Here is a 22,500-nt window from a genome sequence, read left to right on the forward strand (position 1 = left end):
GCAGCAAAACACTTATTTGTAGGCAGTTATTTGCAGGTCACGTGGTGGGCTCTCGGCCAATGAAAAGAAAGGACAAAATACATCGAATGATAATTTATCTTGTTCGCAGACCATCTTAAGACCCAAGGGGTCGGTCGGGACGGGACGAAGAATTAACGAGCAAAATCGCGACTACAAAAAGTTTAGTCACAATTTTGATCCTGATTCATTTGTCTCGCCCTGACTGACTTTCCCGCAATCTGCGAGGATGGTTGTTCGCAGACGAGACCTATAAAAATGCAGACTGAACGTAATGAAGCCAATAAATATTTCTAAAGCAAAACAGAAGCAACTATTAACAAGATCCAAAATTTTGGAACAGATATTTTTGCTTGCATTTACATCCATCCGCCAAAAAGAAGAATGGAATACCAGTGGATTCCCTAAAGTCACAGAAGCCACTTAACTTTCTTCCTTTAATTGAAAATTTTTGGAACCGAGGAACGACATAAATTGATGAAAAATTACATTTTGAACGGTTAAGTGTAGTCCTGAAAAGAAGTGTTGTTTATGCATGGAGTCATCTTTCGCGTACAGTATTCCACTCGTGTTGTCGAAGCGTCAGTCAAAAACAACATTTCTTCTCAGGGCCACACTTCCCGGACAATCGAGGCATACTCACTTAGTGGCGGATGTTTCAATTAAAGACCTAACATACTGGCCACAGTAGGCCAGGAAATGTTCAGTGTATTCGGAATGGAACTGCTTCAGGACCGTTATCATGCCAACTACAAAAGGTGCACTGTCAATTTGATCCGTTGGACGTCTGGCCACCATTGTTCCTATTGTTACAATAAAGACAAAGAACGATGAAAGGGCTGTAGAATACTAGAACATCATGCATTGAAATCAGTGGAGTGAGGAAAATGTATATGAATAATGATGCAGTTTACTTGCATCATCATGTATGTATGTATGTATGTATGTATGTATGTATGTGATCCATGCGCGCGACAAAGACGCGGATAAGCCGCGACTGAAAATACCGCGTCACCATTATTTTTGCGGCTCTATCGCGAAAAATAAAACCATCGCTATAGTTGTTTGAGACGCAGCAACTGCAGCATCTTTTAGTGCACAACAAACTTTCACTAGTATAATTCGATATGCGCCCAGCGAAATGTATGAACCAGTTGTTTGATGACATATTTTCGAAATGTTATTTACTAACCAACATTCTTTACATAGACAAGCTTTGACAGTTGAGCAACAACACAGAGAAAGTTCAGCAGAGCGAAGAAGTTGTACTTCTTTGTAGTAATATAAATCTGCAATAGAGAAACAATTTTGATGCATGAGAGAGAACATAAAAACTGAGTTCCTTCCTTCTAAAACAACCGTGTGGATTCTTTAACTTCCTATACTGTTTTTAATCTTGAACAGGAGCCCACAACCGTATGTAATGCATAAGCATATGTTATGATCCGGGTCACCGGTGGCTCAGTTGGTTGAGCACCGTGCTGTCACGCGGGAGGTCGTGAGTTCAATTCCGGCCGGACCAAAATTCTGGGTCTTTAAATAACTGAGTAGAAAGTGCTGCCTTTTAACTACATCTGCAAATGGTTAGACTTCAAGGTCTTCTCGGATAAAGACGATAAGCCGGAGGTCCCGCCTCACAGCCCTTGTTCATTAACTCTGTGGGATGTTAAAGATACCACACACTATTCGAAAAGAGTAGGGGACAGTGTTCCCGGTGTTGTGGTCTGACCTTTCCAGCATGTGGTCGGCTTGGCAGGATTAGCTTGAAGGGCTACTGTGTTAATGAGACCACAATTGTGTATAACAGCCAGAAGCCATGCTACTAAGCCAAGTGCTAGAGCTTTATTCAAACTCAAACAATGAAGTAACGAGGTTGTTTTCAGTTATATCAATATGGGCTTCAACACCAACCAATGAGCTTCATTGGAATCCTCTCTTTGCCTTCCTTCAGAAAACAAAGTTATTAAGGTGGTTGTGTCACAGCATTTTGGGGGTATTTTGGAGAAATCTCTACTTAATGAATCACGAGGTTTGAACTCGAAAATGTTAATATGGAATTTCTTTGTCGAAAAGATTCTTTCTACAACACAAACAAGATGATTCTGAGGAAAAAAACAACAGTTATACAAGCGAGTTGATGAAAACTTGAAAAACGTTGGGCACTGTTTTCAAGATTAGCCAAATGAAGTCGGTTTCCATCTTGGACATGTCTTTGCAATGCATGCAGTTTTTTAGCATTGTAGTATTACTTTCGGTTGCTCTATAGTTTGAAGTGGTTATTGCCACGTTCCATTCCAATAGCCCACTTTCGATATATCAAAATTCAGTCCTAAACAAAAGACATTATCTCGAGGCTCTAGGGAATAAACTAAAATCAAATCAAATCCTTATATTTATTGCCTAGAGCCAGGACTGAATTTTCATATATTGAAATTGGTCTATTTATTGGTATTTTTTGCATGTCACGGCACTGCTTAAAATAGCGTGACATGGCCACTTGAATGAAAGCGATCTCCATTTTTTTAGCCCAAGTATCCTGCCAAAAATATCTTTCTTTCCTCAGAATTTGGATTACAAACACTGTAATGAAAACGTAAGCAAATTGTTATGGGCTCCCGCCACTGAAAATTAGTTGCATTTATTTGAAAAGATCACAAAGTCAATCTAATTTCAGATGTCTCGTTGAAAAGAAGAAGTCTCTCCATTCTTTTAGACCCATATTGTTGGTCGAGCCATGAACGTTTAAACCATTGAAAAAAAACAGGTCGACATGAAAAAGGCATCACGTGCACGAGAACAGCGAATCCAAGAAGACTAAGGTAACAGTAAAATAACACTCTTGACAAAACCTTGGTAAGCGGGTTGTGAATTCCACCCCATTCAAGATATGACGTGAGTTCAAACATCAAAGGATTCTCTTCCTTGGGGTATGGCCGAGTGGGATCCTGGTAATGAGCCTCGACATCACGCAAAAGGGCACTGAAATCAAGTGGAAATAATTTAGATTTTGAAGTTAGCTGATGAGACATGACTTGAAAGAAGAGAAAAATGGTTGAAAATGAGCTTTTGCCAACCCTTTAGACTGGAAAACAGCGCAATAGTACACAATTCCTGCGGAAAAGTCAATCTTCTCTTGCTTAAACTTGCTTAAACGTGTCAGTAGTTCACGCGAATTTTTACCTTGAGGTCTGCGCCTCCCAATGTATCACACCCAAAAACGCGACCGCAAAAACGAAACAATCGCAAGGTCATACAAAGTCGCACCCTTAGTTGGAGAAATAGTCGAAGAACATCGGGCATAAGTCACCCATAATGTAATTTCGTAAACGCGCTAGCCAGGTTGTTCAAAGAGTAAAGCAAAGAGAAGCTCAGATCTGCGACAAAAGTGTCGAGACACTTTCGCATTTCATTCGTACTTAATTCTATAATTGCTAACTTAACAATTCATTATAGCACCCCTTTCCCACCCCCACTCTTTTATTTCAGCACCCCTTCTGGGCCCCCACACCTCCCAATAAATGTTACTTGTTGTATGGTTGTGTGCAAGAAGTTTCATTTACACAACATTGCTCGGGGGTGGAGGGGGGTTTTGTTGATGAAGAGGGAATTTCTTGTGGTACGAAAGAAAGAGTGTGTTTTCTAACCGAAAACGTGAAGTGTCCAGACCCATATCACTTAATGCCCAAACAAAAGATTTTGCACACCTAACCTCTCATTCTGTGTGAGGCTAGACGTGCACAGACGATGCAAAGACAAAGCCTTTATTCCCCACGGACTCCAGAGTGATAAAGGTGAATTGGAGAAACAATCGAATCAGATGGGAAAGAAAATAGGGCAGAGAAATATGTGTAAGGAAGTAAAGCGCTCTCACTTGTTGAATGAGTCCAGAGCATTGTGGAGAACGACCGAGTCAAACTTGCATGAGCAGTTGAGCTCATTCGCAATCTGTCGCCTGATAAGCTGCATCTGGCCCACCTGAAATAAAAACAATGGAATTTGAATCAATAAAGCCTTAAAAAAACTTTCAAAAGCAAATCAATAACATCCCAGTGGACCCAAAAACGTCTTCGTTGCAAGGTTCGTTGGGGGAAGTGGGTGATCATAGTTACTCATTTACTACAGTAAATTAGGAACTATAATTTGACTGGTTCTCTAGTGGAGCTGTCTTTGCTAAAATTATAGGCCTACATTGTACGTTAATTGTAGTCTCTGTTGTTACTAAAACTGTTTTCTGAAAAGATACTAAGATAGTAAGGTAGCGTACCCTCATGATAACATCACAGTACTGAGTCCACAGTCGAGCCAACTTCTGCGTGACTGGAGGGTAGACTCTGTAAGGTGAGGCTGAATAGAATGACATGCAATAAGAGTTACCGTTAGCGATCGTGTTAGGGTCAGGGTTTTGGTAACTGTCTATAATTCCGAGATGAGTAGAGTTAAGGAGACACTTCATTTCGAGACACAGGTGATGTTAAAGTAGTGCGGGGTAAAAGAGCACTTTGTCAAGCTAATCAAATTGGCGTGCATCTAACTTCCTGCAATGGTGGACAACCATCGTTCCATGACACTCCACCAAGTTACTCTTTGTCATGTATGGCAAACAAATTGACAAACAAATTCAATGCTTTTCAAGAAATGGTGTAAAAATTTGGAATAATTTACCTCGTGAAATTCTCCATCCATCCAAAAACAATTTTAAAATTAAAATCCATAATATCCTACTCCAAAGACTTTCAGAAGAAAATGACTTTATTGATTTATCCGTCTTGATAACAAAAATATCTTAATACTTTGGCTTTTCATATTTGCACCATGTATTGATTTGATTTTATATTATATTTACGTAGTTGACTGTATACTTTGTACACTAGTTATTTGTATACCTTTTCGTTCTATAATGTATTGTTTGTAAAACGTAACTGAATACCGTAGCTTTCTCTATTTGTTCTCTCTTTTATACACGTGTAACCACTCTTCGACTAGCTTTGCTAGCTGCGAGTAGTGCAAATTGAACATGTATCATATAATGATATTCTACAATAAACAAACAATATGGAGGCTGCCACAAAGAGGCGCTTCACATTTAGTTCGATTTCGTTACGCCATCATCTAGTGATGATTTATTTAAAAAAAAAAGAAAAATAGAAGAAATGTCTTAAAAACTGTATTGCCGATACGCTAATTGCCTGACAACGGGTGAAGTAACAACTTACACAAGTAGAAAGCTCTACCCATTGAGTAGTTATTGCGACCCTATTCATAGAGCACCCGATCGGTCTTAAGGAGTAAGAGTATCACTTACCAACAAGACTTTTGAATGGTATAAGAACTTTTGATAGCCCTGTCAAGGTGTCTGTTACCAATTTCTCCCGTAAAGCTCCTACTAGCAGGGCTTGAAATTTCTACAACAAAAAGCAGAAAAACATGAGGCTCAGTCTACTCTTTCTCGAGGACTATTAACTTCTCGAAAAAAAAAATTAATAGTAATGATAATTACAGTAGATTTGACTCCGAACACGAGATTAACTCCCGAATTAACTAGTTTCCAAATTAACTTTTCATGCTTAAAGCCACTTATTAACCAGTCGAGCTTATCACACCCGTTGTTTTTTTTATTCCTATAAGGACTTCGTAATCGTCCTCTGGGGAACAAATTCAATGAAAAATGACCGCTTATAATCCGGCAAGAAGGAAAAAGACAAACGAACAGTCCCTCTGAGACTGTCGAATGATCTGGAATAGGAATCTTACACATACTGTAGGGCTTCGAAATGATATCCGCAAGCAAAAGGCATAAAGAAATTCCAAAGCGGGTACACTACTTTTTATATTAGGAACACTATTCGTAAGGGTACATCTCAGTAAGTTGAGCAGGGCATTTCTTGGGGAAAAAGAGGGGGTAGGGGTAAGTAATTTTCAATCTTTTTCAGGGGATGGAGAGAATGAACATTGTTCAAACCTGCAGCTCTTTGACAATCATAAATGACAGAAGCTTGTCGAGTCCCGTCAGGCCAAAAGAACCAACAGCCTGTTGAAGTTGCCTCAGGATCAACAAGTTCATAACTTCCTGTTTGGTCTTACTGTCATACCACGCTCCCATCTGGTCAATATAACACGTCGTTCTAAAAATAAGAAAAAAAGTAACAAATTGATGTCAGTTTTTCATGTGTCTGTCCTCTTATTGACCATGAATTTCGTCATAACATTGTCATAGTAGCTGTGGATCCACGAGGCGATAGCCGAATGGATCCGCAATAACAGGATCAATAACAGGACAGACGCACTGAGATGTTTTCTACAATAACAAAAAGGCAAAGGGGTCAAAATTAAGTCAAAACACGAGAAGAACGCGAGACAAAAATGCGAGAAACTTTAATTTTATTCAATTTGACGCCACCAAATTCATAACTTGCAACGCTCTCTTATTGGCTAATGGAAATAACAGAGACTTTCTAATGGTTAAAAAGTGACAGATCGACGTTTCACTCTTCGAAACGCATAAATTATAAATTTTCGTGTCTGTCCGCTTATTGACAATAAAAATTAGCAAATGAGCGCACGAGAATTTTGCAGCCATAGTAAAAAGAGAAATCGAGCAATTTAAAACCCAGTAAATCAGAAGGGACAGGGTGGCAATATTAACAAGTCAATTCTCCTCAGAAACACGGAATTTTCCGTTTTTAGTGATTAAGATAATGAAATGTAAATTAACCATCCTAGGGAGATTTGAAAGATGACAATTCAAGGGGGGATAGAAGGGGGGGGGGGGGGGGGCTTTCAACACCGACATTGACGCAACTCACTTGGTATCCGTAATCCTCAAAATTTCTCGTGCCAGTCTTCCAATGAAATTCACTGATTCATCGACGGGAGGGAACTTCGGAATTGGGATTGTGGTTGACTGGTAGACAGATTGCCAGTCGTGCACCTGAAAGAGCAATATTAAGATTTAAAAACGCAGATGAAAGTAGAAAATCCGATATTAAGCATTGAAATGAGTTTGTTTCTTAGCCTCCACATTTACTTACTTCATGTTATTTTTTTATCCCCGTCTTAAGATGTTGTACATAAGCCATAAAAGCTCTTTTGTCTTCCTGGTTATTCTCTTTTGTTTTGTTTGCTTGCTTTTTTTTGTAACAAGCATTGTATTTTTTTGTATCGTAGATTTTGTATGTAAAATTCAAAACTAGGGAAGAAATAGGCATTAAAAATAAATGTACTAAACATTCTACAGCAACAACACATGCCTTTTCCCTCAAGAAGCTGTTGCATTCCTGTTCCACATTGTAGTTGATTATCCGGGAAACCTCCTCTTGCCAGATTTTCAAACCGTAGATGTTGATGTAATCTTGAATGTATTCAAACGAACGACGGAATCCATCCATTCTTCCGCCCAGCTCCTTCAGCTTTACTTCAAGTTCAGATTGCTAACAGAAAACAAAGAGCTCATGAATTGAGGCCCATTTGGCTAATGTGCTTTATCCGACCACAGGCAGCTTGGAACTTATAAACTCTTCTGAAGAAGTTCAGTCACTACATCTTTGCGTCACAGCACAATGCTCAAATGTGTCTTTTGCACAACGGGATAAGACAAAATACAAAAGGCCTAAAAGTACCCTAGGAAATAATAGAGATAACTAGCATTGTGTTCACGGAGAACGGAAACGGCAAGCTACTGTTTACATTACATTATAGCATGAAAATTCTTTTCTTCCAGCCTCTCTCTCTTTTCAAAGAAGCTGTAGATAACAAGCCAGAAACTAGCTTAAGGTCTCGTCATAGGTTCGAGGAGTCGGTTTTTTTGAAACGTTTCCATTTCGCCGGTATAATAAACATCATTTTGATGCTCCTTGAATATAGATTTGAATCCAAAAAAAGAATTCTTTGTTTGAAGATTATTTTTCTTTGCTAGGTTCTCAAAGCAAAAACAGGTAGTCCTATTCTAGGGGCTTAAGCTACATGTATAAAGGGTTTTTTTCCCCCATTCATTCTAAAATGTTTGAAGACCATACGCAGCATATCATTTTTCATAAGAGTTAAGGGAACTGTTTGGGCAGAATTGAAGGCCAAGGCTAACTGGTTTTTGTACCTTAGCTTTAGGATTAAATGTAAGCCCAGTGTGCAAAGCTAAAGCCACTTGTCTGACCAGTTCCTTTCTGATACCATCCTCCAAAAGCTGCTTTGGATCAATCTAAAACGAAACAATTTATAGTAGCTGTTACAAGTAGAAGCCTACGGTATGCTGCTTTTAGTTTCACGTTACCTAAATCTCTTCAAAGCTGATTATATTTGATTTTATTAAAAACTGAACTACGGATATCAGATTTCCAGCATTTTCATTGGCTCGCCGGACACATGCTATCAGTTCATATACCTGCTATACCTAATATGGTCCAGGAACGCGTCAGCAATAAAGCGAACTGACAACATTGTTGCAGCTCTGAGAAAAAATGGCCGACAAAACCCGTTTTGGACGCGAATTGACCGAGGCAGAAATCGATCGCTTATTTATTTATTTATTTACTTATTTATTTATAAACTTTTGCCACTAGGTAGGGTATCTCCGCAAAGCAAAGCTCCACTTACGGAGACCCGAACACCACAGAAGACAGGCCACAACACCGGGAACTACATACCCTACTCTTTGCGACAAGTGTGTGGGTTCGTTTACGTCCCACAGAATTATGAAAATTGAGGGGTTGTGAGACGGTGCCTACGGTTTATCGTCCTTATCCGAGAAGACTAGAGAGTCTAACCATTTGCAGATGTCATTACAAAGGCAGCACTTTCTCCTCAGTTATTTAAAGACCTTGAGTGATGATGTTCCGGCCGGAGTGGAACTCACGACCTCCCGCGTGACAGCCCGGTGTTCAACCAACTGAGCCACTGGTGCGCGGTAGTACATGGAAGAGTTTTTGATCCTGGAGTTTTTAATAAAACAATTCTTCTCCTCAGGCTTGCTCGGCGCTTCGTTGGTTACCTATCATCTCATATCCAGCGCGCCCTCGTCACGTAGAATAATTGTTACCTTTGAATTACTTGGGTTTTCCTTTTCTAAAAAATCGTATCTTCACCGCGCGCTGTCAAGATTTTATTAGGGAGTTTAAGATCTGCGACGCGACGGTAACGAAAACGTGATTTAAAATTGCAAGTTCAGGTTTATTAATCTTTGTCGTCGTTATATCGGCTTGTCTATCTTCTCAAAACTAGTGTAACTTTCCAGGAACTGAATTAGGAGGTGCGGTATTGAATCTACGACAGAAAATTCAAATTCGCTGTCTTTTGCTCACGTTCTCCGTAAAACTTGAGGATTGGTCATTTCACGTCGTAGATTTGTCGAAGACGTGAAAGAAATGTACAAAAACTAAAAATGCACGTGCAAAGCGTGCAAAGCTATTGTTTTTGCTCATTAAATATGCAAAATATGTGACGTTTTCGTTGCCGCCGCGTCGTAGATCTTAAGGAGGCTCGAAAGGGTTTTCAGCTGAGCGCGCGCGCGTAAGCCACACACGCAATTCGTAAGCTGCTTGCGTCAGCTCATGATTTAAATGGGTCACCAGAAATAAACAAATACCGCTAATTTCGCTTACCTTTCTCCAATTCCTATATACATGGAATATAAATAGACATCTCCTATTCACGAAAACTACGAAAATTCTACTTAAACGGTTTAATAGTCGCTTAAATCCGTTTGTGTTGACCTGTAGCTTCACTCGCGCGCGGACTCGAATGAGCGGGTGACGCATGCGTAAATGCTGATCTTGTAACCCCCTAATTTTTCCTGATTTTGCAACTTTACTCGTTTATATCTCTGCTTCTGGACGGTGAATTTTTTTCATTTTTTGCATGTTAGCTTAGATTAATTTAATCCGTTTGTCTTTCAAATTTAAAAAAATTCTGTAGGTGAAAAAAATAATTAGAGGCACAATTCAAAAAAACTTATTTTTCTGAAAAGCTGACCTACAGATTTTGTTGAATTTTAAATATTTTAGAGAGTATTTCTAACATTATCTGGTAACGATGAATGGGAAAATTTCACCGTCCCGTTTCTTCAAAAAGGACCACATATGTTGATTTTAAGACTCAAAGAAATGCTTAATATCGTTGCCATGGTAACATTATTTTGGAGGAAAACATAATGTGAGAAATCTACGATAGGTACTTAATACCCTGGCCAAATTTCGTCTTGATATGATTGCCCTAACTGTATCTAAGGACAGAATATGTTTATTTGTTTGAAAAAAGGAGAAACTATTTCGAGCCTCCTTAAACTCCCTATTTTTATCTTTCATATGTGAGGATATAGGTGTCGTCATGGTAACCAACACGACCAGGCAATAAAAAGCGAGTTTCCCTTTCCTTGTAAGGTACTTCGTGCTGTAGTTTACCTTATTAAATGGCCGCTTGGGAATATGAATCTTATCTTCTCGTGCTGAAAGTATCCCGAACTCGTTCGCTGCACTCACTCGTGAGATTCTATCAGCACTTGAAGATAAAGTTCGTATCCCCGCGCGGTCATATCCGTGGTAATATCCGTCATACCTTTATGATCCCTACTAGTGTAGTTTTCATCATTAAAATTCCCTCTGTAAACACTGAGATGGCGTGAGTCAGCTTCGCTATCTAAGAATATGAAAGATCAAGTCTAGAGCTTTTGAAACAAAGTTTCCCTTTGATCGCTGATGATGCACTGAAGCACAGCTGTGAAAGGGCAGCGACCAACTCGACTGGTAAGAATTCTTGAAATAAGACAACAAGTGCCGGTCAGGATTTTTAATGACCGCTATGGCTGAAGATGAATCGAAACATGTTCTTTAAACTCAAAAGTGTGGTTGTATTTTTAAAAATATTAGTAACACTTGCGCTATCCAGACCATTTGGAAATGTTGATAAACAGTATTGAAGTACAAGCACTCGTTTTAAAATGGATAGCTTTTTTAAACTTTAATTGTGAGAAGTATCTTTATCGTTTACAGGGTTAGAAATTTCGTCTCCTTTGTTAGCCTGTGTCGTTGGTCGAGTGGTTATTACAAATCCTGACACGATGGTGCATTCCGAAGGAATGCACTAAACGTTTTTTACTTTCGGACATTTAGCTTATTTGAGACCCATGCTGGATGCGGGTGTATAACCACAGAGAAACACAAAAACACCAGGCCCCAGTAACTGTTGTTCAAAAGGTGGATAACGCTACCCACCGGATAAATCACTATCCATTGGATAGCGTAATTGATTTCGCTACTACTTATCCAGTGGATACGGTGATTTATCCGGCAGATAGCGCTATCCATCGTTTCAACAACTGGCGACAGAAGAAAATTTCACTCATCGTACCTGATATCGCTCATCTAGTTGTGCATATTCCCTTAATTTATCTTTTTCCAACCTGGTTGGAACCTAATGGTATAGACAGGGAGAAAAAAAGAAAAATCTACAGTGAAAAAAAAATTAGAATATCACATACGGAGCAGAAAATTACTGAATGTTGAATGCATGGGCGGAGAGCAAGACGGAGAGCAATCCTCTAGAACTTTAAACCGTTTTCATAATATTATTGTTTATCAAGAATTTATTCCTTTGTTTGGTTCATTGAGGGATACGCCCCAAACTCTCTTTGATCACAACAGAGACAATTATGCCTAATTGTAAAAATGCACGTAACAAGATGCATGAACGTCATACTTTTTAATATCCAACACAAATCGAAGCACTTGCTACCTATTTTCAACAACAAGGTACATGTAAGTGTGAGGGTTGATAGGAAATAATCAGCAATAAGGTAAGTATGGCGGGTTAGGGTCAGCGAACCCAACTTTTCATTACGTTACGGTAAATGCTACTCTTTATCTTTACTTGAGGAAGAAAGGTTAACCTTACGTTTTCCTGGACAAAAGCAAAGATGAAGTCGAGAAAAAGAGCCAGGAGACACTTAGTAACCCTTATTAAAATTAAACGTGCCCCTAATTATGTGCATTCAGTTGTAGACATATATATGAACGATGAGCCACAAGAGAATTGCGGGAGGTTGTAGGCTATAAAACTAGGTTCAGACTACCATACTACAATGCTCGATTAAATACAAATGGTAAATGAAAGGAGGCAATCTCTGCATTAATTTTGTTTCCTATTGGGTAACCGCTTCAGGAAACGACTACACTATAATATGAAGAGGAAACGGGAAGCACCAACCTCCTTAACACTGCTAATCTGTAGCTGAATGATTCTTGCCAGCAGACCGAACATTGTTTCTGGAATAATCTGTAAAACCTGTCAAATATTAATGACAATAAAGTCTCGCTTTCCTCCCGTTTTGGCTCCATCCTTTGAATTACTGCGTTAAATTAAAGATGGTTATAATGATGATCAAAAAAAAAGGAAGGAAAGGAACTTTATTTAAGTTTCTAGTCGTTCTAGAGCTGGAGCACTAATTGGAGACACTGTAAACTGAAATTAACAATTAACGGAAATCACATCAAATGAATCACCTAAATGAATCACTTTTTCGCTGTCATGTTGACTCCAACGCCAAACTGATAATTGTCGTCGTGTTCGTAGAAATTGTCATCTTCGTAGCCGTCTTCGTCGCTATGTCATAGCCGTCGTTGTCGTTGTCAAGATACTTACCTTTCTGACGTAAGCCACAAGTTCTCCAGAATAGTATTGAGAAACACTCACAAGATCAGGACTGTTGGCTTGGCCAATGCGCACCAGTGGCAAGTCCATGGCTGATGCCATCTATGCCGGAAAAACGATGTTAGTTATACAATCACCTTCGACATTACGGATGCCCCCTTCGTTAATGGCAGGTGTTGAAGCAAATTCCCCGGCCGAAACGGCAAAGATATTAGGGACATAAATTTAAGAAAAGACCCCAAAAATCACGTGATCTTTTTCCCTAGTTCAGGTTTGGCGTTTTCAGTTGGTATTGCCATCACACAAAAGTAGCTTCTAGTAGTAAGTTAAATACGGAAGGATTCCGCAACTGTCAGAATTTACTACAAGAAGAGAACTCGCTTTTCATGAGGTTTTCAGTTAGAGTGCAAGACATTTTCCTTTCTTATTTCTATTCTCCCTTTATTTCGCACTGAATTTATGTCGCAGACAGCACTTCGTATCACCTTTAGAAAAGTAGCTCTTAATTTTTGAACCAGTTGAGGGTTGTTCTTTATTCCTTCCTGCATAAAGCCAGAATAACTGAAAAAATAAGGCAAAATGATATCAGCCGAAGTACCATATTACATGTTATTTAAAACTGAATCACTAAATTGCACTTAAAGTTATCTGATTGGTTACTTACAAAAAGGTCAATGTATCAGATCATAAACCTACAGGGGCCATATAAGGTCACCATGACCATAGATGGTCAATGCACACATGCTTATAATTCGACTTCCAGCAACTTTGATCACACCGTGAGAACTTATTATTTCAGTTCACGATGCTTCCTCAGTTTCAACGATTAAGTAAAGAATTGACAAACGCAGATGCAAAAGTATACTTAATCCAGTGGGCTAAAAGGGATTTAAACAGGTTTGTAATTATAAAAGTTGTAACGTACAAATAAAAAGCGGTTATTGTGATGCGACTGAGATAACATGAAAACGAGAGTTTGAAATGGACGTTGGGCTTTCTGCATATCAAATAACCAAAATATATTGTGTTCAAAATATCAAATGATCCGTTGAGACCATGTTCAAAACTCGGCCAAAAGGGCAAAGCAGACAAAAAGACTGAGTCAGTTCACCCAAGTTTCGACGGTTTTGCATGCAGAGCCTTCGTTTGCATGGAACAAGCTGCACACTTACAACATACTCTCCTTTCCCTAACATACAGTCCTGGCCAAAACGTTTAGGAACACACTCCTTGTCCATCCATTTATTGGTTGGTAAAGTTGCGTCTCATCTCCACCCACAACTGCAACTTTGCGAAGTATTTCCCTAATCCAACTAGAAATTGTTGAAGACCATGACTATCACCATATTTTTCATATGTGTTCGACCTCGAAGTCCAAACATTTTTCACGGGAGAGGGGGATAAATGGAACTGTTATTTTCTTTAAAAGGACGTCACCAAATGCATTGGCTAGGACTGACGTTTCAATAGTATGGCACATAGCCCAAACGAGGTCACCTTGGCAACAGGCATTTGTTTCAAAAGCCGAGTAGTTACGATGTTAAGCCTTATATGGTTCCGCTAAGGCGTATGAGGTGTATGGGCAATCGCACACTTGGGGAAGGCAAGCTTCACGTCATTAAGACAAGTTTACCGTCACCACTAAAATACGTCTGAATGTATAATGAAGAAAAAAAAGAGGCATGTTCCTCTTGCCTGTCAATGATGTTCCAAGCGTAGGAGAGATCGGCTACCAACTGGATTGTGATCAAAACCTATGCCAAAAAAATCAAAATATTCCTTTTAACTCTAGCTTAAGGCATCAAGTGGTACAGCGTTCGAGACAGCACCACGAAAGCATGCGGCTTTCCACCACAAAAATGCCATAACTCGAGAATACTTGGAAAAAATCAGGGTGATCCTAACAGCTATCGAAGCAATAATCTTATGTTTACTGGTGAAAATGTTCCACCCCTGAGCTTCCAGCAAGGAGAATTCGGATCCACAAGTCACCATCGAAAAAAAAGCTATGCTTTGTTCATTTATCATTCACCATTTCCTCTGTACAATTGGGAAAGAATGCAGAGTGTGTAAATCAGAGCCACAGGGAGCCTTCCTCCAAAAGAGTGCAAAACACCCACCTCCTCTTTGATATTAATTGTTCTGATCATTTGATGCAAAAACTGTCTCGTTTCCAGCAGAAACTGTCGCACTTGAAGATTGCTCTCAAGCTGATGAAACTCTTGGACCTGGAAGTCAAAGTTCAAATATTGTTAAATTTATCAACAGAAATAGATAGTCTGGAAGCACTTCTAATTCCACAAGTCGATGAGGCTTACGAAAAATCTTGCCTTGACCAGAGATGAAAAATAAGGACGATGTGTTTACATGGACGTTTTCATTTCGGGACGGAAAGTTGAATTTCGATATATACTGAGAGCAGGAATAAAATCTTCGTAAGACTCATTTCATCCCGATATCACGCGAACAAGGGAAACTGAGGTGGACGCGTTCCTGAAAGTTAATAGGGACCTTACGATCTACGCCGACGATGTCGACGAAAACGTTACCTCATAATAGAACTTTGCTCTAGTATAAGTCTTACGCGATTATTCCATCTCGTTCACGTTGTACAATGTGGGAGAAGTATCCTAAAAATAAATTGGTACGAGCGGTTTCAGACTGAAAATAGAGAATAAACGATTCTCTGTTGCTTGCTCACGTTGTCGTCAAAACCTAAAGGCCTGGCCAAGCGCTCGCAACATTTTGACGCAACATCTTGCAACATTGTTGGGCACATTACATGTTGCGTACGTTTGGCCACCCTGTTGCGATATGTTGCGTGCGTTTGTCCAGTCCATTCAACACATGTCGCAACATCATGCAACAATGTTGCAGGATGTTGCGTTGAAATGTTGCGAGCGTAAGATTTGGTGATTTCACGTCGTCGTCATGCAGAGAACCGCAAAAATATGAGGTAAAATCCGTGCCGCACGTGCAGCACGATTATTTATGCTCTTTTAACCAATGATATCATTGTTTTGTGAAGTTTTCGTTGACGTCCTCGTCGTAGATCTTAAGCTCCCTCTTGACAGGAAGACAACGAACCAAAACCCAAAACGCACGTGAAGGGCAATCTAAGCCATTGCCTATTCCCGTAAAGGTTTTTGCTCCTGGTAAGCTTTTTTTAAGGAACTCACACTTTTTTGGGGTAATCATGAAAGTAAAGATTAAGATCTTGTTGCACTGTAAGAAAGTATGAATATAAGTAACCTCTTCTAAAGCTTGGATAAGCTGAACCATTTTTCGTCCAGCAGATGTTGAGTCCTCGTAGCTCAAGGATGAAATCTGATTAGACATCTCCTTGAACCAAGCTTGGAGATTTTCTGAAAAACACGAGAGGATATAATTATATCAGGTTATTTACAGACAATGCTTGTAGACTTGAAAGTCTAGCAGTTTGCAGATGTTACTTTAAAAGCAACACTTTGTCCTCAGTTATTCATCACCTATTTTAAAATTCAAATATGTAAGTCACGTAAATAACATTATGAGAGTGACAGCCCAAAAGGATGGGTGTTCCGTATCGCAAATACGAAATGGCCATCCTGTAATTTGGGAGATAAAACTCTAACTAGGCTACAAATATCACAAATTCAATAACACCATAGGTACATGTAAATACCCATCCATCACTAATCTGCATAATTTTGTCGCTCAAAGACACTGAGCTTGCTTGGGCTTGCAAGACCTGCTCATCCAATGGTTGGCCAATAGCAATAAGAATAAGAATAAGAATAAGAATAAGAATAAGAATCACTTTATTGAGTCTCAGTAATATCTAGCCGAGCACAAGAGCTCAACTATTCCTGTCTCCTCATCACACAAAACGTCATTCGCATTAATGCTGAGCCACCAGCCCATTCACAAACATGGGCTGATTCAAACATGCCATCCAATTTCCCTTTATGAATGATCACAGTACCGTTCTTCTCAATTCTTGTCAGTGGCTTGGTCCCTGAAAACACCTCTGACAGCTCATCCATTCGTTCAACTCCTTCCTTTTTGTGTTTCTCCCACTGCACTTGCTTCTGTGCTAACATATGCTTGAACATCTGAATGGATCCAAATGCGCAGAAAAATATTTTTGTGATGAACAAGAAAATTAAGAAGCGATTTCTCAATACCAAACCACTCTATTCTTCTTGTGGCTGAATCATTCAAAGAGCCAGGCATACTGTATACATTGTATACATATTTCTTCAAGCTACAGTGTATTCATAGGTGGATAAGTTAGCAAGCAGTTATCCAAACAAAGGGACCCTATCAATCTACACTGGTCTCATTTCATACTGCTAGAAGATGGCTCCAAATCAGATCAGTGAAACCGGAAAATACTGGTAATGATTCAATGCTTCTATAGACCCTATGCAAAAATGGCTGCCTTTAAATTATTCTTTTCTTCTTATTCAAAATAGCCCAACTAACCTCGTTTTTGAGACAAACATTCTAAAGAATTTGTTATCCCGAACGATGTTAGTTGGGCTATTTTGAATATGAACAAAAGAATAATATTATTTAAAGACAGCCATTTTTGCATAGGGTCTATGCGTTAATGCATTGAGGGTACCTACTATTTTCTGTCGTTGTGTATGCTAAGAGGGAAATGAATTGTTAAAAATCTCTGCTAATTTTTTGCATCTTCTCCTGAAGGTAAGATAAAAAAATCAATTATGCATGACTCTTCACACAATATACTATTTTGGTAATATTCCCTATTTGGTAATGAGTAAAAGGTTTCAGCCCCAAAACAGGAAAAACACCCTTCAAAGGTTCCCTTTTTTATTGTACAATGTACATGTATGCATCCTTGAAGGTAAGAGCTCATTAAAAAGTCACTGAATGACCTGCAATTTTAATGAGAAAAGGAAGACCCGAAAACACCCAAGGTGTTTTTAACCCAATACATGTATTATTAAAGTGCATGCTACTATGACGAAATTCTCATCTTTCCTAGTATCTAAGCCATTTTGCAGTTTGTACGAGAAGAAGATTGCTGTTTACTATTTTCAAATCTCTCTTTTTGTTCCAGAGATATTCAAGTTTTTTAGACATGCAAATTAGCCTAGTGATGATGTCACAAACTCAACCGACTTTTGATCAACTATGATAAAAAGAGATATCTCAGCCGATTTGTCCGAGAAATGCTTGATTCTTTGCAGTAAGATTCTAGTAGATGTTCTCCACGATATGCGCATACCAGTCTTGCTACCATGGCAACACACTGGGTTCCAGACCTCCCTGATTTTAAAGGCTTTGCTGGCCACTTTTGGCGTTTTATTTTGATATTTGCCAATGGCACCTCATCTACATGATCCTGCAAGCATATAAATATGTTAGGTCGACTTTGTGGCCTTGTTCAATGTTTTTCTAGGTTAAGATCACTAAGTATTGAAATCAGGTTGGAGGGAACTGGAAAAGAGTGAGTTGCCATGGGAACCAATTTCTTTATGTGTTGCCTGTAGAACTATTGGCCTACCAAGTTTCAATGGTCTCTGCTGCAAATTGACCGAGATAGCTCTATTTGTATACTTGATGCTACATCGGGTTGAGTGAATGATGTCATCAGTCCTCTCGTTTGCATATTTTACACATTTTTCAAACTTAATTATCTCCGGAACCAATGCAGATATTTCCAAACGGTAAACGGCGTTTTTAATCTTTCCTGGAAATTCAAGGGATGAAAATTTGATCATAGTAGCACTTTCAGTAAAAACCAGTAACCCTAATTTGCTTATACCTCCTTCAGTTTGAGTTCAAACTGAGCAGTATTCAACATCAGCCCAAACACTGTTTTTGGGTCATATCCACAAGCAGTCACCATCTCCCTCAGAATTCGACACCTCTTCTGCACCTCAAACACTACCAAATGAAACAAAACAAGAGCTGGGCTGCAATGAAAATGTCTGACTTTTTTAATACGCTGGTGTAAAGGTGACTTTATTACTGCACAAAGTCACCTTCCAGTCATGATCACAAAATAATTGTTTTATTTTGTCCCACATTGCCTGTTAACATCACAAAATGAAGATTGAACACAATTATTTTAACAGCAGCTCTCAGAATATCCATTGAGAAAATTCTCTTCTCTATTCTGGATTTTACAGGATTTTGGTGATTTATTCAGTAATGTAAACAAGTAATAGTTCTAGTTTTTGTTTGAACAAGCTACATCATCAGACACTTATTGAACTATTATAGTCGTTTTCTGCAAACGGATATCACGTTGTCACGGCCAGAAGCCCAGATATGTCTAGAAATGTCACAAAGTGTCTACTTGCTCTTCCACCCAACATTAATACCACTCACTTAAATTATAGGAATGGTAATGAATTTATATAGTGCATTTTCTATTTACATATTGCAATCTAAAAGCAAGGGATCTATGGATGAGATTAGACATCAGCATATACAGGCACCGCTGGCAGCCGCTATCAGTTCATTAGCAATCTCACCCAGCACATGGATGAATGAAATGAGGCCTGACCACAACATCGGGGGCTCCATGCCCTACACTCTTTACAAATAGTGTGTGGGTTCTTTTACGTTCCACTGGGTTGAAAGGTAAAGGGTTGTGAGAGAGGGCCTACGGTTTATAGTCCTTCTCCAACTTCTCTCACTTGAAAGTCTAACCATTTGCAGATGTACGTAACTACAAAGGAAGCACTTTCTCCTCAGTTATTTTAAGACCCTGAGTATTGGTCACGGCCTGAGTGTTGGTGTTGGTCCGGCTGGAGTCAAACTCACAACCTCCAGCATGGCCCCCTGGCCGATGCTCAACCAACTGAGCCACTGGTGCGCGGTGGAATACAGGCCCCAGTTGTTCAAAAGGTGGATAAAACACTATCCAGTGGATAAGAGTCATAGTGAAACCAATTATTGCTCTATCCAAAGGATAGTGATTTTATCCAGTGGATAGCACTATGCACCTTTAGAATTACAACTGGGGCCAGACGATTAATGCAACAAAGTGACCCGTACACTTTGCTCCTCAAGTCACGATAGACAGCTGCCTTTCCCTAACCTACAAAACAAGCTTACCCTAACACTTACCTTAGAATTGAAAATTGGTAGCAAAGGCTCACACATAATGGGATACTAATGTATTGGATATCAAAATCATTGTACATGCATCTAATTACTTGAATTTCTGGACACACTGTAAGTGCAAGGGCCAGAGATGGGTATTCAAAGCAGGAGCAACAAAATGGGTTGGTGGTCACATGACTTACTTTCACAGTTATGCAGCATAAGCCATCTGAGAGTGACATTACAGTCTCTGATGCAATTCATGAGTTTTGGAATGTGATCCAGTACATATTCACCCACAAGGACACCTTCTTTGAGATAATTTAATACCTAAAAGTACACATACATCAACAGGGCCAGAGATAAAAAATTGTTGGAATTAACATGATGGTGCAATGTTTCATGGTTACAAAATGTGTGGCTGTATAACCAAAAAGTCAAGATCTGACTCTGAGTTGTCATTATCTTTCATGTGATCTTCTAATTGGTAAGCAAATTAATAGTGAAACTTCTCAAAGTTGATTAATCCTTATTAAACCTGGTTCTCATTCTCAAATCTATACTATCCATTCTTATCAATTACAATTATATTGATTGTATTTAATATGGAATTTACTCCTTTTTAAAGTTTTTGTGTTCACAGCTGAGGTTTTCCCTACTAAAATGCCCATTATTTTGTAGATTTAACCAGATGATTTTACATTACTGTACAATGTATGTATTAACTGTATTAAGGGCGTAAGGGTTTACATAGAAGCAACTACCAAACACTAGACCACACAGACTAGAGTAACACCAACAAAGGATATTTAACAATTATTCACCGAAGTGGATGTGGCTAGTGGTGGATATTTATCACTAGCCACCGACACTGAGGTGAATAGTTGTTTTAGTATATACTCAAACAGTGAGATAATGTAGCACAAAAAGATGATTTTAACTCATTTATTCCTGCAAAGATTACAACATTTTCAGGCCCAAATTCCACGCAAATTGCTCGGAGGTGAATGGCAAAGGATATCCGGAGTTTCAGTAGCCAATCAGCGCACGTTCAACACTATCCACTGTTTTAGTATATACTAAAATATCTTATCACTGGATATAAGGACAACATACATGTATACATTTAACTGTAAACAAATAATGGTGTTTTCAAGTACATATATGTAATATGCAACATCAATAGTTTAAGAACTTTGAAATGGGCAAGACATGGTAAAGGCAACACATAGCAGTAACCTTCCACTATGTCCTAAAAAGAAAACCTCCTTTTTGGATTACTAAAAGTCGAAACCCTTATAGTCTATGCCAGTGACTTTCATACTGCACATGGTGAAAAATACCAAGTATAACTTATTCCATGACCAAGATGATGTTCATTTGACACATAATTTCCACAACTATGTAACTTTACAACTGTTAGGGTTTCATCTAAAATTCAATTAGGCCACCTACTCCAATCGCACAAGCACATTCCACATGGTGAGTGGGCTGGATTGCATGACTGGGGTGGGTGGCCTATTTTGATTAGCTTCCAGCACTGTTTTTAGTTATTGTTTACCTCAGCATTTAGACTTTTCACTTTCATATTGAATCTAGTTCCCTGAAACATCAATACTGAACTGTTACAGTTGCACGGCAATGAGGCACTGGAGGTGGGAAACAAAATGCCTTCTCAACAAGAAAATAGTTTTAAAAAAGCCACTACACAGTCATAATATATTATTACAATATGCAATTTAGACAATATTAAATTGACCATAAAAGGACTCAACCATTTAGTAATAATATGCTCAAAGTTATGTGACCTTTACAGGTATGGCATTGTTTAACAAAGAAAGAATTGATGGTAATTTTGTATATTCAATTACATTTTTAAATTACAGTCAAGCTATGTCATGCGTGACCACTATTCACAAGACTGAAATGAACATTTGAATTCCTCTTTGGAGCTTCCGAGATTTGAATGAACTGTTCAAGATTTTTCTGAATAATTCATCAAATGCTTGAAATAGTTTTCACTTTTCAAACACTGTTTATGTTAAAATAAAATGAAAGTTCATAGCTTATAACTGTAAAGTGTTTTCACTCACACAGAACAAAAGAAAATGTCTGCATGATAATAGAGCTCAATTTCTGGCCACTAACATGGCCACCGTTCTATTGTTTAGGTACATACACCAACATGGTCTCTGTGACATCACATGAAAACACTCTATTTGAAATACATTTGTATCCACTGGAATTCAGAATCTATAGAGCAAAGTTCAAAATTGGCATGCAGATTTCAATGGTCACATGTGACATAGCTTGACTGTAACATGTACCACCTCTTTCAAACTTTCTAATTACGTTAACTTCTTTTGTCCCGGCAGTAAACCAGAACATACGACACACCATGCATACATGAAAGCCATTCTCCACAAAGTCTCATATGTAGCTTACTGTGGTAGATCATCTAAACTACAGTGTATATTTCAGAGATTGAAAAGTAATACAGCAGGTTTGACTCCTTTTGAGGTTTTTTTTTTCACTTATATCCAGAAATCCAAGTAATAGGATGCAAGAATCATGATCTTTGATTTTTGCGGGTGAATTACCATTATTTTTGTTTGAGGTAGGCGTCTGACGTCATTTTCTCCTTGATTCACCTCTCTCAAGATTTCAAAATTAGTAATGGCAGATCATTAAATTTTAGTTTTGAAATCAAGGCTTACAACTGGGGCCACATATTGTTTAGTTATAACATAGTCTTGAAATTCAAAGAAAAATAAAATAGAT

At 38.7% G+C, this 22,500-nt stretch overlaps 1 protein-coding gene and 1 pseudogene across 1 annotated transcript in view; both read right to left on the minus strand.

Moving 5' to 3' along the window:
• LOC137975897 (ATP-dependent DNA helicase RecQ-like) overlaps window positions 1-22,500 on the minus strand; it is a 404,352-nt pseudogene that overhangs the window by 121,788 nt on the left and 260,064 nt on the right.
• Window positions 1-22,500, minus strand: part of LOC137975891 (WASH complex subunit 5-like) — a 44,714-nt gene that overhangs the window by 5,477 nt on the left and 16,737 nt on the right. The window contains exons 9-30 of the mRNA XM_068823102.1: window positions 21,281-21,322; window positions 19,923-20,049; window positions 18,431-18,552; window positions 16,616-16,745; window positions 15,904-16,016; window positions 14,772-14,879; window positions 14,347-14,405; window positions 13,137-13,212; window positions 12,643-12,753; window positions 12,208-12,285; window positions 11,353-11,415; window positions 10,561-10,641; window positions 8,108-8,209; window positions 7,266-7,445; window positions 6,822-6,946; window positions 5,978-6,140; window positions 5,321-5,420; window positions 4,283-4,362; window positions 3,890-3,993; window positions 2,868-2,997; window positions 1,211-1,307; window positions 662-821 (exon numbers count right to left, since the gene is read on the minus strand). Coding sequence (XP_068679203.1) covers window positions 662-821; window positions 1,211-1,307; window positions 2,868-2,997; window positions 3,890-3,993; window positions 4,283-4,362; window positions 5,321-5,420; window positions 5,978-6,140; window positions 6,822-6,946; window positions 7,266-7,445; window positions 8,108-8,209; window positions 10,561-10,641; window positions 11,353-11,415; window positions 12,208-12,285; window positions 12,643-12,753; window positions 13,137-13,212; window positions 14,347-14,405; window positions 14,772-14,879; window positions 15,904-16,016; window positions 16,616-16,745; window positions 18,431-18,552; window positions 19,923-20,049; window positions 21,281-21,322 — 2,351 coding nt within the window. The remainder of the gene's footprint in view (window positions 1-661; window positions 822-1,210; window positions 1,308-2,867; window positions 2,998-3,889; window positions 3,994-4,282; window positions 4,363-5,320; window positions 5,421-5,977; window positions 6,141-6,821; window positions 6,947-7,265; window positions 7,446-8,107; window positions 8,210-10,560; window positions 10,642-11,352; window positions 11,416-12,207; window positions 12,286-12,642; window positions 12,754-13,136; window positions 13,213-14,346; window positions 14,406-14,771; window positions 14,880-15,903; window positions 16,017-16,615; window positions 16,746-18,430; window positions 18,553-19,922; window positions 20,050-21,280; window positions 21,323-22,500) is intronic.

Source organism: Montipora foliosa, chromosome 11 (assembly GCF_036669935.1).
Source record: "Montipora foliosa isolate CH-2021 chromosome 11, ASM3666993v2, whole genome shotgun sequence".
Classification (NCBI taxonomy): domain Eukaryota; kingdom Metazoa; phylum Cnidaria; class Anthozoa; order Scleractinia; family Acroporidae; genus Montipora; species Montipora foliosa.